This window comes from Mirounga angustirostris, unplaced genomic scaffold, assembly GCF_029215605.1.
Source record: "Mirounga angustirostris isolate CCGP_5_RB_7025 unplaced genomic scaffold, mMirAng1.0.hap1 SCAF_17, whole genome shotgun sequence".
NCBI lineage: Eukaryota > Metazoa > Chordata > Mammalia > Carnivora > Phocidae > Mirounga > Mirounga angustirostris.
Genome location: NW_026991725.1, coordinates 47,053,256 through 47,068,012, shown reverse-complemented (window position 1 = coordinate 47,068,012; position 14,757 = coordinate 47,053,256). Strand labels below are relative to the sequence as shown.

The following is a 14,757-nucleotide window of genomic DNA, read 5'->3' as shown; positions in this document are numbered from 1 at the left end:
ATTGGGGAAGATGGCGTATCATGAACTCAGGACTACAACTAACCTAATTTTCTGTGCTTGGGGTACAAAAAAATAAAATAAAAATAAAAATCCCAAACCAAAATCAATCAAATAAAACAGGATTCCATAACCCAAATCAGAAAAACCCAACAAAAAAGTGACAAGACCGTATGAAACCTTCAGAAAGTGTACGTCAACTTTTGGTAAATTAAGATGCTGACTTTCGGGGCGCCTGGCTGGCTCAGATGGTTAAGCGTCTGCCTTCGGCTCAGGTCATGATCCCAGAGTCTTGGGATCGAGCCCCACATCGGGCTCCTGGCTCAGCAAGGAGCCTGCTTCTCCCTCTCCCTCTGCCTCTCTCCCTGCTCATGCTTTCTCTCTCTCTCTCTGTATCTCTGTGTCTCAAATGAATAAATAAAATCTTAAAAAAAAAAAAAAAAAGAAAGATGCTGACTTTCAAACAGGGAGAAAGAGAAGGAGGCAGAGCATGTCTCTCGTGTTCCCTGCACTCTCTCCCCAGGAGGGGGTATGGGGGTTGAGCCCCAAAACTTGGAATCAGTTCCGTTGAGGTGCGTGGCCAGCAAGAACCCCTCCCCACCGCCCGGCCCCATCCCCAGATGGCAGTCAGTCAACCTTGGCCTGCAGTAGGTAATCCGCTTGGTAAGCTCTTACCCAAATCTTAGAACTAAAACCACATCCCCACCAAGACTCGCGCCTCCCAGCGGTGTTTTCCAGACTTTGATTAGCGGCCCACTAGTGGTTTGGGAAACTCACCTCAGTTGGTCACGAACTAGGACGCAAGGAGCAAGGTTTACATTGTTCAACGAGACTTTCATGTCAATAATGCGAGAATCCATTCCTTCACTTATTCAGTAAGTACTAGTTGAACACCTACTATGTGCCGGGTGCCAGGAATTCAGAAGAAAGTAAAACACACAAATGTGTGCGTGTGTGTGTCCCTCACAGAGGGATACTGTGTGTGTCAGAAAGTTGCCGCCCGAACACTCAGGCCTCTCCTTCCCTTTTCAGCACGAAGGCTTAGTGGAAGAAGAGAAACTCTGCCCTTGGCCGGCGGCCCGTTTGGCGGGGGTCAGAAGGTTCATGTTGCCCGGGCCACGCAAGGGGCTTGGTGAGGTCGGATCCCTCTGCCCAGGGAGGGCTGCCTCCTGCCTCCGCCCCCCTGTGCCCCTGGTCCTGGAGGGGCCTTATTCCCTGGACAGCGATGCCCCCCAGCCCCGAGCCGGGGAGCCTGGCTGCTGAGCCTGCGCACGTTGGGCAAGAGCAGAGAACCGGCCCCTCTGATCCCTGCCAGGGATATTTGGAGACACCAGCAATTCTGGGAAATCCGGGGGCAGGGAGGGAAAGGGGGGAGGGGCAGATGGGACCCTGTGAACTGCCCCCCAGCCCCTCCTGGCCTGGACCCCTCCGAACTGTGCGGTGAGGAGCGAGGTGGCCGGCGTGTGGGGGTGAAGGGGGGAGAGGCCAGGAGACCCCTTTCTCTGGGAAGAACGGAGACAGTCGTGTCCCCACGCCCCCGCCACGCTTTGCCTGAGTTCCAACCCCGTTTCCGCTTCTATTTACTGTCCAAAGTCCCGGGGGCAGGAGATGCCAGGTTAGAACCACGTGGACCCTGGGACACAGGGACTCAGGGGCCTCGCCTGGACCAGCCCCTCCTGGTTCCACCTGCTCCACTTCTCGCTGTAGCCCCTCCTTGCCCTGGGGCCTGGGCCACCCGAGCCACCGGGGAGTCAGCCCTCCATACCTTTCACAGGTAACCGAGCTGGGGGAGGCAGGTGGGACTGGGGGATATTCGGTATTGAGGAGACCCTTGTTCAGGGACAGCGGGGGCCAGATGGATGGGGGGTGGTTTGGTCCATGAGTGTGGAAGGAGGGCTCCTGGCCACGTCAAGGCCCGAGCAGTCTCCTGAGAAGGGACAGGACCCAGCTGTATTTCTGCCCCACACTCACCTCCAACCTTAGACCCAACCCAACGTGCTCCCACCCTACATCCAACCCCATCATCAGCCTCTGCCCAAAGTAGCATCTTAGCACAAGCCTTAGCCCCGAGCTCAGCCCCAGCCTTAAGGGGAACCTCAGCCCAACCCAGCTCCAGCCCTGGACCTGGCATGGCCAAGGACTTTCAAGACATCCAGCAGCTGGACTCCGAGGACAATGACCACCCACTGGGTGGAGGTGAGGGCCCGGGCCCTCGTGGGCACAACCCCAGGAGAGGAGACAGGTTCTGCGTAGGTGAGTGTCCGGTTTCTGGGGCTTCACTCCCCCTCCATCTAGCTGCTGGTGGCTCTCTGTCTCGCTGAGGTCACATTCACCTGAGACCAGGGACAGGGCTTCTCTGGGTGTAGGACGCCCGTCTCCTCTGCTTGCCCCCGACCTCACCTTGCTCACTACCCGCCCCTCCCCCCGGGGCCCCTGAGGGCAAGGGAATAACTCAAAGCTGGAGATGACTTTGTCCCCCTTCCTCCCAACCTGAGCAGGGTGCGCGTGCGCGTGTGCACATGTGTGTGTGTGTGTGTGTGTGTGCAAGGAAAGCACATGCAGCAGGAGGGTGTGTATGTGGGAGGGTTGGGGGATGGGGGATGGGCACAGAGAGATCCCGGGAGACCCCCACTCCCCTAAGCGCCCTGCCTAGATCTTTCTCTAGCAACTCCTGAAGGAAGACTCAAGTGTCTGGGAACTGTTTTCAGGTGAGAGAGATCTGAGCTGAAGGGCAGGAGCCAGGAGCCGGGGAGGGGGTCTCGTGATGGAGCGAGGCTCCATGGAGACAGGAGCTCAGGGAGGGGGTTGGTTAGCCTGGGCTGGGAGGGGGGCCCTCATTCCCGAGGCTGGCAGACAGCGGGAGGGTGGGAGCTGATCAGGGCAAAGGCAGCAGGAGGGACAGGCGTCCCCACCCACGGCTTCTCCCTTCCCGGGTGGTGAGCGGGGGGTGGTCAGGGGCGACATGAATCACACCCTGTGCGTCCTCAGTGCCCATGTGATGCCTGGTATGTAGTGAACACTTGGGATGATTTTGGATATTGTCGGATCCTCTGAGGGTGAGAGGATTCAGTTTAAGCAGGAGGCTTGGACAGAGTTGAGAGGTTTTGGATTTCACAGAGGAGGGAGCTCACCCCAAAAGACCTGATGGACAGCACCTGCTTTTCCAGGACAGGCTTCTGCCTTTCCCAGCGCTCTAGAAGCCTGCAGTTTTCCGCCAGCTTGGCAATGTTTCAACCACTGTTTCCTCAAAACCCCTTTTCCTGCCCCCCTCCCTGCTCCTTTCTCCTTCAAGGACTGTAATTATGCATGTATTCATGGCCCCACAGCTCACGGATGCTCTCCCTGTTGTTGTTGTTTTTTAATTCTTTTCTCTTTCAGTGTTTCTTTTTATATAGTTCTTATTGCTGTGTCTCCAAGTTCACTAATCTTTATTGAAGTCTCATCTTCCACTAATTCTACCCAGTGGATTTTCCATTTCAGGCATTGTAGTTTCATGCCTAGGAGTTCAACCCGGGACTTTTTTTTTTTTAATATTTTATTTATTTATTTATTTGAGAGAGAGAAACTGAGAGAGAGAGCACATGAGAGGGGGGAGGGTCAGAGGGAGAAGCAGACTCCCTGCCGAGCAGGGAGCCCGATGCGGGACTCGATCCCGGGACTCCAGGATCATGACCGGAGCCGAAGGCAGTCGCTTAACCGACTGAGCCACCCAGGCGCCCCATGATTTTATTTATTTATTTGAGAGAGAGAGAATGAGAGAGAGCACATGAGAGGGGGGAGGGTCAGAGGGAGAAGCAGACTCCCTGCCGAGCAGGGAGCCTGATGTGGGACTCGATCCCAGGACTCCAGGATCATGACCTGAGCCGAAGGCAGTCGCTTAACCGACTGAGCCACCCAGGTGCCCCATGATTTTATTTATTTATTTGAGAGAGAGAGAATGAGAGACAGAGAGCATGAGAGGGAGGAGGGTCAGAGGGAGAAGCAGACTCCCTGCCAAGCAGGGAGCCCGATGCGGGACTCGATCCCGGGACTCCAGGATCATGACCTGAGCCGAAGGCAGTCGCTTAACCAACTGAGCCACCCAGGCGCCCCCTTACCCCCATTTTTAAAAGTTGTGATAAGAATACTCAATATGAGTTCTGCACCATAGCACACATCAGTGCAGGTGTAAGGATATACCACAGATGTCTGGAACTTACTCGTCTTGCATAACCAAAACTTTACACCCATTGAACAGCAACTCCCGTTTCCCCAGACCCTGGCAACCACCCTTCTACTCTTGATGTCTGTGAGTCTGGCTATTTTAGATACTAGAAGTGGACATGAGAAAATTTGAGGCACCAAGCGGTCGAGTGACTTGCGCGTGATCTCAGAGCTAGCTGGGGGCACAGCTGGACTCAGCCACAGGCGGTCCGACTTCAGAGTGGAGGTGCGGGCATAGATCGCCGAGCTAGCCCAGAACTGGGGTTTCTGGATCATGGGTCAGGTTGGGAAGCAGGACAAGGGCAGTGGACAGGGTTTGAGAGAACAGTCAGACTCAGCCACGGGGTCCTGGCTGGGTGGGGAAGACCGTGCTCAGGGAGGCCTTCTGGATGGAGAGATGCCCAGAGGATGGGGAGGGTGGGAGGGGAAGGGTGTGCGGAGGGGAGGCTGTGCTCAGAGAGGGGGAGCGGGCAGTGGAGGTCAGAGACATGGCCTCTCTGAGTCAACATGGGGTCCTGAGTGTGTCTGAAGGTGGGGGGAAGGTGACAGTCATTGGTGTGAGGATTTCAAGAGTTCTGGGTGGTCACTCACAGGGAGTGACCACGCAGAGGTGCCTGGTGTCATGGCAGCGAGCAGACAGGAAGGTGGGGTCTGAGCCGAAGAGGAAGCATCTTGTTTGCAGGGGGACGGTGCAAAAGCGGGGGGTGTGTTTGTGAGTGTGTGAGATCGTGTGTGTCTGTGTGTATACGTGTGAGGAGACATGTGAACGTGTGCCTCAGTGAGCACGTGCACAGCTCTGAGCGGGACAGTGAAATGAGAGGAGGGTGCACGCGTGGGGGGGTTGGGGTTCAGTCTGGCCAAGGGCAGGGAGAGGTTTCTGTGAGGTTCTGCTGAAGCTAGAGGGGAGAGTTGGTGGTGGAGCGAGGGGTTCTGGGGGCCCCAGGGCAGAGGGAAATGCCAGAGGAGAAGGACGGGGGCTGGGAGGGCAGACCCCAGGGAGCCGTCTGCGGTGGAATGACCCGCAGTAAGGAATGAGGGGTCTGTCCTTGCGGTTTGGGACTTGTCTGAGCGGCCCAGGCATGGACTGTGAGAAGGACACAGGGCCTGGACCCCGGTACCCCAGGTCCGGGAGCGGGGCTTTGCGCACAGATGATGTGAACTATCGTGGGCCCTGTGCTTTGTGTTGCACTTACCTGTGTTGGTGTGTGTGCGTGTCTGCCTGTGTTCATGGGGCGGCGAGTGTGCAAATGCGCGCGTGTGCAATGCCTGGCCCCTGGGGTCAAAGCCCAGTGACTCCCTGCACAACCAGCCCCCACCTACTTCCCTCCCACCCACCCGGGGAATGTGCCTCCTCAGACTTCCGTTCCCCCGGGGTCTCCCATACGTCCACTCTCTGGGTTCCCCCTCCCCAGGCCCCTCCTTCTGACGCCCCTTCTTCTCCGGCAGGGACCCCCACGCAGCCGCCCCTTCTGCTGCGGCGCTTCTGCTCCACCTTGCGCCTCAGTCTGCTCGTCCTGGGCTTCAACGTCCTGCTGCTGGCGGCCATCTGCGTGATTGGGTCCCAAAGTGAGGGTCGCCGGGGCCGGCCGGGAGGGGGGCGCCGAGCCGGGGGCCACGAGATCGGGGAGCGCAGCGAGAGGGCAGCAAGGAGCAGCGCTGGGACAGCTGTGGGGCGGTGATGGGGCCGGGAGGGGGCGGGGACGCGGACAGGGGGGGCTGTGAGGCCGGACGCAGCCCTCCCCACTTTGTCCTGTTCCCTCTGTCCCCTGGCCAGGAGCACAGCTGCAAGAGGAGCTGCGCATCCTAAAGGAAAACTTCAGCCACTTCTCCCACGGCGTCCTGTCGGAGATCGGCACTCTCTTCTCCCATGGTGCGTGGAGGCTCCGGTGAGGCAGGGGCTGCGGCTTATCCGCGCGCTGGGTTGGCTGCGCTCGGTGCCGGACGCCCGGTGCCCCGTCTGCAGGAGGGGCGTGTTTGGGGTGCTGGGGGCACGACACCCAGCCCGAGAAGCTGGGCAGGGCGTCCAGGGACGCTGATCCCTGGGCCGAGGGAGCCTGAAGGATGAACAGGCAGGTGAAGACGATGGGGGTTCGTGCCAGGTAGCGGGAACAGAATCTGCAAAGCCAGGAGGTGAGGAAGACTACCGTCCATTCCCATGTGACCCTTTGCAGTGTGGCAGGGGCGAAGTGGCGAGGGCTGGGCAGAGAGGCGGTTAGGGGCCGGTCCCGCAGGCAGGGACCTCGTGCTAATGAAGAGAGGCCCTGTTCTGAGAACATGGGGACCTGCGGAGGGGGTTGAAGCAGGAGAGCGGCCGGCGCAGGTGTGTGCCTTGGCAAGCCACTGTGGGGACGGGGTGGAGTCAGGGAGGCTCGGGTGGGCGCGGATGGAGGGCCGTTAAGGAGGCAGAAGGGAGGGAGATGGGCGAGCCTTCCTCTTTCTCAGGGCGCAGTGCCAGTCACCAGCTGATCTCTCTGGAAGCCAAGCTGGAGAAACAGCAGAGGGATCTGAAAGCAGGTCAGAGACCCCCCGACCTTGAGTGTGTGCATGTTGCGTGTTGCGTGTCCCCAGTCCCGAGGCTGGCGCGCCGTGGGGGGTCCCGGCAGGTGGGCACCCCCACCGCCCACATCCCGCCCCCCATGCCACGCCCTAGATCACGCCGCCTTGCTCCTGCACCTGAAGCACTTCCCCATGGACCTGCGCATCCTGACTTGTCAGATGGCCTTCTTCCAGAGCAATGGTAGGGACAGAGGGGGCCTCCCGCCCGGTGCGCCTGCACCCGCCGGCGGGCTCTCACCTCCCCGGGCCCCCGCCCCCGCAGGCACACAGTGCTGCCCCCCTAACTGGCTGGAGTACGGGGGCAGCTGCTACTGGTTCTCGGGCTCCGGGAAGACCTGGGAGGACGCCGACAGGTACTGCCAGCTGGAGAGCGCGCACCTGGTGGTCATCAACTCCAGAGAGGAGCAGGTGAGACTGCACCTTCCCGGGGTGCAGCTGGGAGGCTGGGTCAGGCTGCTTTCTTCTCAGTTTTTAACCAGAGGAAGAGTCCAGAGGCGGAGGTCTGGGAGAGCCCTGGGAAGTTCATGGCGAAGCAGCCACTGATTTTAAGAGGTGGGACATTATTGGAGCCAGGAGCCAGGTGAGCAGGTGATGAGCGGCAGGTGGGGAGACAGAATTCCGGACGGAATGAGCTGAAGGGCCACGGGCTTGGGTGGAGAACACAGTGCCAGGGCTCAGCGCCTTCTTGCTGCATGTGGATGGGTGGTCACTGGGCGAAAGGGACAGAGCGGGTAGAATTCCCAGAGACACACCTGCCATGGGTTACTGGGTCCCCCCTCCAAAGAGTTCCTGGTCTCCCCTGCCTGCTGCCACCACCGGCCACAACCCCAACACCAGAGTTTGCAGGGGACAGCCAAGCCGTTAGGATAGGTGGAGACATTTTTTCAAAAAGGAGGATGTGACTGGCAAAAGTCTTCGCTCGGTGAGAAACACTTCCATATATTTACCTGTAATCCTCACGACCCCACGGGCAGGCACTCTTATCCCCTTCGAGGGAGGGAGAGATGAGGGGACTAAGGAAACAGTACATGTTGCCAGAATACATTTATCAAATATATATCCAATATATGTATTTGTATATATCAAATACTAAGTAAATATGTAAATATATAGATAAACATATACATTATAAATATATAAATATATAAAGGAATTTCTCCTACGGATTGTGAATACGTGTTGTTTCCAATTTTTAAAAACTGAGTAAGAGTCTTCTCTTTTAATAGATATGTATCTCATTTACATTTGTTTTTAACAGACATATTTAACCTCAAGCCTGTCTTTTTTTTTTTCTTTCTGTCGATATTCTTCTTTTGTTTTCTCACGTTTGCTGTGTGAGATGTATTCTTTTTGTTTTCTCCCCTACGGTATTTTGAACTACATGTAGCTTCTTTTTGGTTATACTAGTGATTACTTTGATCACTTTAAACGATGGGCCAAAATTTATCGACTTCAAAAAACGTCAAAGAGTTCATACAACTTTCCATATGAAAGATGAGGAAACCAGTCTACTTACATTCTTCACATGCCTCCTCTTTTTTTTCTTTTTAAAGATTTTATTTATTTATTTATTTGACACAGAGAGACACAGTGAGAGAGGGAACACAAGCAGGGGGAGTGGGAGAGGGAGAATCAGGCTTCCCACTGAGCAGGGAGCCCAATGTGGGGCTCGACCCCAGGACCCTGGGATCGTGACCTGAGCCGAAGGCAGACGCTTAACCGACTGAGCCACCCAGGCGCCCCAAGCCTCCTCTTTTTTGTTTGTTTGTAAGTAAGCTCCATGCCCAATATGGGGCTGGAACTCACAACCCCGAGATCAAGAGTTGCATGCTCTATCGACTGGCCAGCCAGGTGCCCCGCCTTGTTCTTTTTTTAAAAATTGAGATATAATTGGGGCGCCTGGGTGGCTCAGATGGTTAAGCGTCTGCCTTCGGCTCAGGTCATGATCCCAGGGTCCTGGGATCGAGTCCCGCATCGGGCTCCCTGCTCCTTGGGAGCCTGCTTCTTCCTCTGCCTCTCTCTCTCTCTCTCTGTCTCTCATGAATAAATAAATAAAATCTTTAAAAAAATTGAGATATAATTGACATATAATATGGTGTAAGTTTGAGGGGTACAATGTGTTGGTTTGATACATGTGCATGTTGCAATATAATTACTCCAGCAACATCAGCTAACACCCTTAGCCCTTCACAGATTTTCACTTTTTTGTGCGGAGAGCAATGAAGAGCTAGTCTCTTAGCAACTTTGAAGTTTATGATGCCTCCTTCTTTTCTCTCTGAGATTCCGTAAGCATTTTGCCTGAATAGTTGGAGTCTTTTCTGTCTTTGAATCTCATTAGCCTCGTCCAGATATATCTTGGTGTTGCTCCTTCTCTCTGTAATTTTCCTCCGGGGCCAGGAGCATCCTCTTAATTCGTAAATTTAGGTTTCCTAAATTCTTAAATATAATTTTAATTTGAACTTTTTTTTCTTGTGCGTTCTCTTTCTTTTTCTGGAACGGGTCATCCAGACGTCCCTCTGTTGTCTGCTGTCCACAGCCCCCACCCTATACTTCTGTCTTTCTCTTTCCCTCTGGGTGGCAGTCCTGTCCTCAAGCCCATCGTTCATGCCCCAGACTTGGCTTTCTGCTAAGTTCCTGGGCTTTTTTGCATGGCTCAAATCTTTCTCTTGGGTTTCTTCCCTTCACTTATCATTGTGTTCTCTTTCTTCTTGGATGTCTTCTTTGATATTTTATATCATTCGTCTCCTCTTTAATTTTGCATAAGTTCCATGATCACAGCCCCCCCCCCGCCATTTTTTTGAATGGGTGCAATTCTTTCTTGCCTGTTATATACCCAGGAATAGGGGAGATGAATTCACCTGGCACTATTGATTCCTCCCCTCAGTCTTCAACCCAGAGGGCTGGATATCGGCGATCTGTATTCCGTTCGGTCATTCAGCTTCCGGTGGCAGCGGGAAGAGGGGGTGGGGACAGCAGGTGGCAGCAAATAGAACATCTGGTCTCTAGCACTTTCCCTCCAGCTCTGTTGACGCCTCTGAATTTGTGGGGCAGGCCCCCCAGCCTCCTCATGCACAGAATGCTGTCCTGTTGGCAGGATTCTAGAATTAATTCAAGGGTGCTGTCATACCTGTGCTCAAGTGAGGTGGTCTGCAATCGTTATGGGGTCTCTAGGAAGCGAATGGAATTAGGAAATTTCCCTCCAAATGGGGTTGTAGACCCTCCACATGCTGTCAAAGGGAAGGGCTAGGCGTGTATGTTAATCAGGCCATCCCCCCGTCTCCTCTATATTCTCCCACTGCTACCCTTCCAAAACATGGGGCTAAAGTCTCTTCTGTAAGAGAAAGCCATGTGGGGGTCTGTTGTCCTCGGGGGTGTGCGTGAGTCCTGGGGAGCTGTCTCAGAGACCACCTCCTCCCCACCCCTGCCCTCACACATTTCCCTCAGACTGCAGACCCCATGTAGCCAAGTCATAAGGGGGTCTGGGCAGTGGGTCCAAGCTTGAAAGGCCCAGGGCCCAACAAAACTCCAGAAATCACAGCTACACAGAGAAGCAGGACCAGGAGGAACAGGGCACATGCCCTTGAGAGGCAAGTGAAACCGAGATCTTTTCTTTTTTTTAAGATTTTATGTATTCATTTGAGACACAGAGATACAGAGAGAGAGAGAGAGAAAGTATAAGCAGGGAGAGAGGCAGAGGGAGAGGGAGAAGCAGGCTCCTTGCTGAGCCAGGAGCCTGATGTGGGGCTTGATCCCAGGACCCTGGGATCATGACCTGAGCTGAAGTCAGATCAGACGCTTAACGATCTGAGCCACCCAGGCGCCCCTGAAACCGAGATCCTTAGTGGGTGTTGGGGTCCCATGGGGGCAGCAGGGGCCAGAGTCAGGATTCCAAGAGTTCGAGGTCGTGAGCAGAAGACACCAGAAGATGAGAGTCGGGGTAGCAGCTGTGAGCTGGGAATGAGGTGGGGTGCTGAGTCGGGGGGAGCGGTCACAAACCCCAGCACTGGAATTCCTGGGTTCCACCAACTACCTCGAGTTCCTTAATCTCACCTGTGAAGTGTGAATCACCAGGGTGCCCAATTTAAAGAGCTCTTGAAGGATCAAATAAGATAACCTTTGGAAAGCACTTAGCACGAGGTTTAGCCCCGCAAAGTTCCACTCAGCAATAACTCCAGTTCCAGAAGAAAAAGCAAAAATAGTTGTTTTGGGAGTGGACGCTTCAGCCTGGGGACAGAGGGGGCTGGACAAGATGGAGGCAGCCGCAGCTGCCTGCACGGAGGTTCAAGGCACTAGAACCTTCCTTCCCTCCTGTTTTCCAGAAATTCATTGTCCAACACACAAATCCCTTCAATGCCTGGATAGGTCTCACTGACAGCGAGGGCACCTGGAAATGGGTGGATGGCACAGACTATCAGCAGAACTACAAGTAAGTGGCCTCCCCTCTGCCCTGTTGGTTTGGCCTGGGGCCAGCCCCCTGGTCTTTTGCTCCATTACACTCCCACCCTTCCCCCGGGGACCAAACTCCCAACCCTCTCCCTCCCAGGCTGCTGCATCCCTCCCTGAACCCCTCCTCCTCGGCTGTGCTTTTCTGAGGTGGGGGTGAGCGTCACAGGGCTGGGGGTCAGAGCTTGAGCTCCATCCTGCCTTCCTAGGAACTGGGCGGCCACTCAGCCAGATGACTGGCAGGGGCATGAGGTGGGTGGAGGTGAAGACTGCGCGGTAGTCCAGGCGAATGGACGCTGGAACGACAATTTCTGCAAGCAGGTGCAACGCTGGGTGTGCGAGATGAGGCTGAACATCACGGCTTAGGAGCCCGCCCCCCTGCCCCGCCCCCAGCTCTCTGCAGGGGGGATTTTGAAGAAAGGAAAAATAGAGGGGAGGGGTCGAGACAGGAGGGAGGGTGTGCTGTGAGCATCACAGACCCCCAGAGACACTGAGGTCCCGCCTCCTTCCGCAAGTGACTGTCATGATTATAATTTTCAGCCCGCTCCATGGGGTAGGGAAAGAAGATGCAAGTATTTGAAATTGCATGGACTGGTCATTTGGAACTGGGAGATGTGGGGAGCAAAGAAGAGGGGGGCATCTGGAAGAGACAGATTTAGTCCTAGACAGCTGCCCCTTGAGACCCCATCCCAAGGGACACGGGTCAGGGAGGGGAGGGGGGTTTGGAGCAGAGATGCTCAGCTCGAGGCAGCAGGTGGGGGCCGGAGGGACTGCATGGGGAAGCAGCTCCCCCCACCCCAGGGGATCTCCCCCAGAAGAGGTTTCAGGGAACAACGGGGCTCCTCCCAACCCCAGGAGCTGTGGTTTGGCTGACGGGGGCTGCAGAAAATGCTTGCTAAGGGAATGGGGTTCGGTAAGACGCTGTCCCCTATCTGCCGTGGGACCACCTCTTCTGGACCCCTAAGAGATCTAGACCTTTCTCTAGCACAGGGTATCACCAGCCACTTCCTCTGGGGCTAAATGTCACCTTCCAAAATCATTCTGAAGCCAATATTAAGAGGTTCTTGAAGCAATTAGAGTTGTTGCTTTATTTTTACTGCAAAAGTAATATATACTATTAGGAAAAAATGCGTCTCTCTCACACACACAGGGATGCTCCTCACGCCTCCCACCTCTCCCAGAGTTAACTATTTTGTGGCCATTGGATTAGGGCTCTCCAAAGAACCAGCAGGATGTGTATGTCTGTGTATGTGTGATTTATTAAAGAGATTTATTACAAGGGATGGGCTCATGCGGTTATGGAGGGTGGCAAGTCCCAGGTTCTGCAGGTGCGCGGGTGAGCTGGAGACCCCGGAGAGCCAGTGACCCCAGTTCCAGTCTGAGTCCAAAGCATGAGACCCAGGAGAGCCGACGGTGTGGCTTCATGTGAAGGCAGCAAGCTCAAGACCCAGGGAGGGCGGATGTTTCCATCGCAGCCCGAGCCAGCAAGAAAGCCCGGGTCCCAGGGTGGAGGGGTCAGGCGGGAAGGACTCTGTCTTACTCCCGGGAGGGTCAGTCTTCTTGTTCCCATCAGGGCTTTAGCCAACGGAGCCGGCCGGCCCAGTCTGCTCTACCAGTTCCAATGCTCATCTCATCCCCAAACACGCCCCCAGACACACTCAGAATCGTGTCTGACCAACTCCCGAGGCGCCCTGTGGTCCCGTCCAGCTGACCCACGGAATCACTCGTTCCACGCGTCCCATCGGGACGTTTCCCGCGTTCCTGCGTGGATGCAGCAGAACATATCACTAGGTCGCGTGCTCCTCCTGCTTCCCCGGGCCTGAGGGTGTCCGTCCAGCCTCTGCTGTTCCCTGACCAGTTTATGTCTGTGAACTTCGCAGCGGTAGAGAGTTCCAACGTATGGATGTGCCCCACGTGACTCAGACATGCCCTAGAGTGGACGGCGAGCTGCTATTTTTGCCTGTTTTCACATGTCCTATTTCAAGCGGTTGCTGCTTCTAGCCTCGCACGGTGCTGAGACTTCCTAGCGTTCACTTGCAAAGTTCTCTAGGACGTCTCCTTCAAAAAGTGGTCGGACTGATCATTCGTGCAGCTTGAAGTCTTGTGGGGCTCGAGGCAGCCGCCCCTGCTGCTCAGAGAAGCTCGCTTTTGGTGCTTTGGCTGTGTCTCCCAGCATTGACATCAGAATTTCTAAATAATAGATGCAAACGGGTATTTCTTTATTGATCACTTGTGAGTGTTACTTAGTAACTCTCTATCATGTCGACGGGGCATGATCTTCTCGTTCAGTCTGCAACAATTTTTTTTTTTTAAAGATTTTTATTTAGGGGCGCCTGGGTGGCTCAGTCGGTTAAGCGACTGCCTTCGGCTCAGGTCATGATCCTGGAGTCCCTGGATCGAGTCCCGCATCGGGCTCCCTGCTCGGTGGGGAGTCTGCTTCTCCCTCTGACCCTCCCCCCTCTCATGTGCTTGCTCTCTCTCATCCTCTCTCTCTCAAATAAATAAATTAAAAAAAAATCTTAAAAGATTTTTTTATTTATTCATTCATGAGAGACAGAGAGGCAGAGGGAGAAGCAGGCTCCCAAGGAGCAAAGAGCCCGATGCGGGACTCGATCCCAGGACCCCGGGATCATGACCTGAGCCGAAGGCAGACGCTTAACCATCTGAGCCACCCAGGCGCCCCAGTCTGCAACAATTTTAATTTAAATCCTAAATCAGGATCCGTATCGGTTATGGCTGGGTCGACCCTGGTACCTGCTGAGCCCAGCGGTATGATCTGGTTTCTAGCTCCTTGCACAACTTCTGTTTCTTCTGAAGTTAATAATTGTTTCACTTTAAAAATTTTTTTCTTCGTATGCTTTGAACCTATTGCAAAGTCATCCTTGACTGTACAAAGCCTGGGTATAATTTTCTTTTTAAAAAAATGTTTAAAAAGATTTTATTTATTTATTTACTAGAACGAGAGAGAGAGACAGCAAGAGAGGGAACACTAGCAGGGGGAGTGGGAGAGGGAGAAGTGGACTTCCTGCCGAGCAGGGAGCCCAACGTGGGGCTCGATCCCAGGACCCCGGCCGGGATCATGACCTGAGCCGAAGGCAGACGCTTAACCGACTGAGCCACCCAGGTGCCCCATGGGTTTAATTTTCTACACACACTGACGGTCATCTAACCAGGATCTGAGCTGCACTTCATTCCTAGAGCCACATGGGTGAATGTGAGTTTTATGGGGCCTGAAGCGTACACAGTTTTGAGGAGCCCTCCTTAGAAAAAAAACAACATTATGGGGGCACCTGGGTGACACAATCGATTAAGCATCTGACTCTTGGTTGTGACTCAGGTCATGATCTCAAGGTCATGGGATTGAACCCTGTGTCCAGCTCTGCGCTCAGCGGGGAGTCTGCTTAAGATTCTCTCCCTTTCCCTCTGCCCCTCCCCACTGCAGTCTCTCTCTCTCAAATAAATGAATAAATCTTAAAAAAATAGCGTTACGAATACAAAAGCATCACTATTTAGCAAAATAAAATTTAGCAAAAGCTAATATTTGCTTAAGTTAGACCC

General features: G+C 54.4%; 1 protein-coding gene across 2 annotated transcripts; it reads left to right on the top strand.

The window, feature by feature from the left end:
- The first annotated feature begins 473 nt into the window (after positions 1-473).
- On the top strand, positions 474-13,246 carry ASGR2 (asialoglycoprotein receptor 2). Of its 2 annotated transcripts, XM_064582614.1 has the most exons (8): positions 474-2,250; positions 5,647-5,766; positions 5,975-6,070; positions 6,643-6,714; positions 6,851-6,937; positions 7,019-7,164; positions 11,076-11,182; positions 11,409-13,246. In XM_064582614.1, the coding sequence occupies exons 1-8, from the start codon at positions 2,127-2,129 to the stop codon at positions 11,563-11,565; spliced, it is 909 nt and encodes a 302-aa protein (XP_064438684.1). In that variant the 5' UTR covers positions 474-2,126; the 3' UTR covers positions 11,566-13,246. The 2 variants fall into 2 exon arrangements, with proteins under 2 accessions (XP_064438684.1, XP_064438683.1); XM_064582613.1 differs by lacking the exon at positions 474-2,250 and having other exon boundaries at positions 4,677-5,766.
- The last annotated feature ends 1,511 nt before the right edge of the window (positions 13,247-14,757 follow it).

Coding starts and splice junctions, on each gene's coding strand:
- ASGR2 (XM_064582613.1), top strand. CDS start 5,232: ATGAGGGGTCTGTCCTTGCGGTTTGGGACTTGTCTGAGCGGCCCAGGC. Junction 6,938..7,018: donor GGCCTTCTTCCAGAGCAATG/GTAGGGACAGAG, acceptor CCGCCCCCGCAG/GCACACAGTGCTGCCCCCCT. Junction 11,183..11,408: donor GACTATCAGCAGAACTACAA/GTAAGTGGCCTC, acceptor CTGCCTTCCTAG/GAACTGGGCGGCCACTCAGC.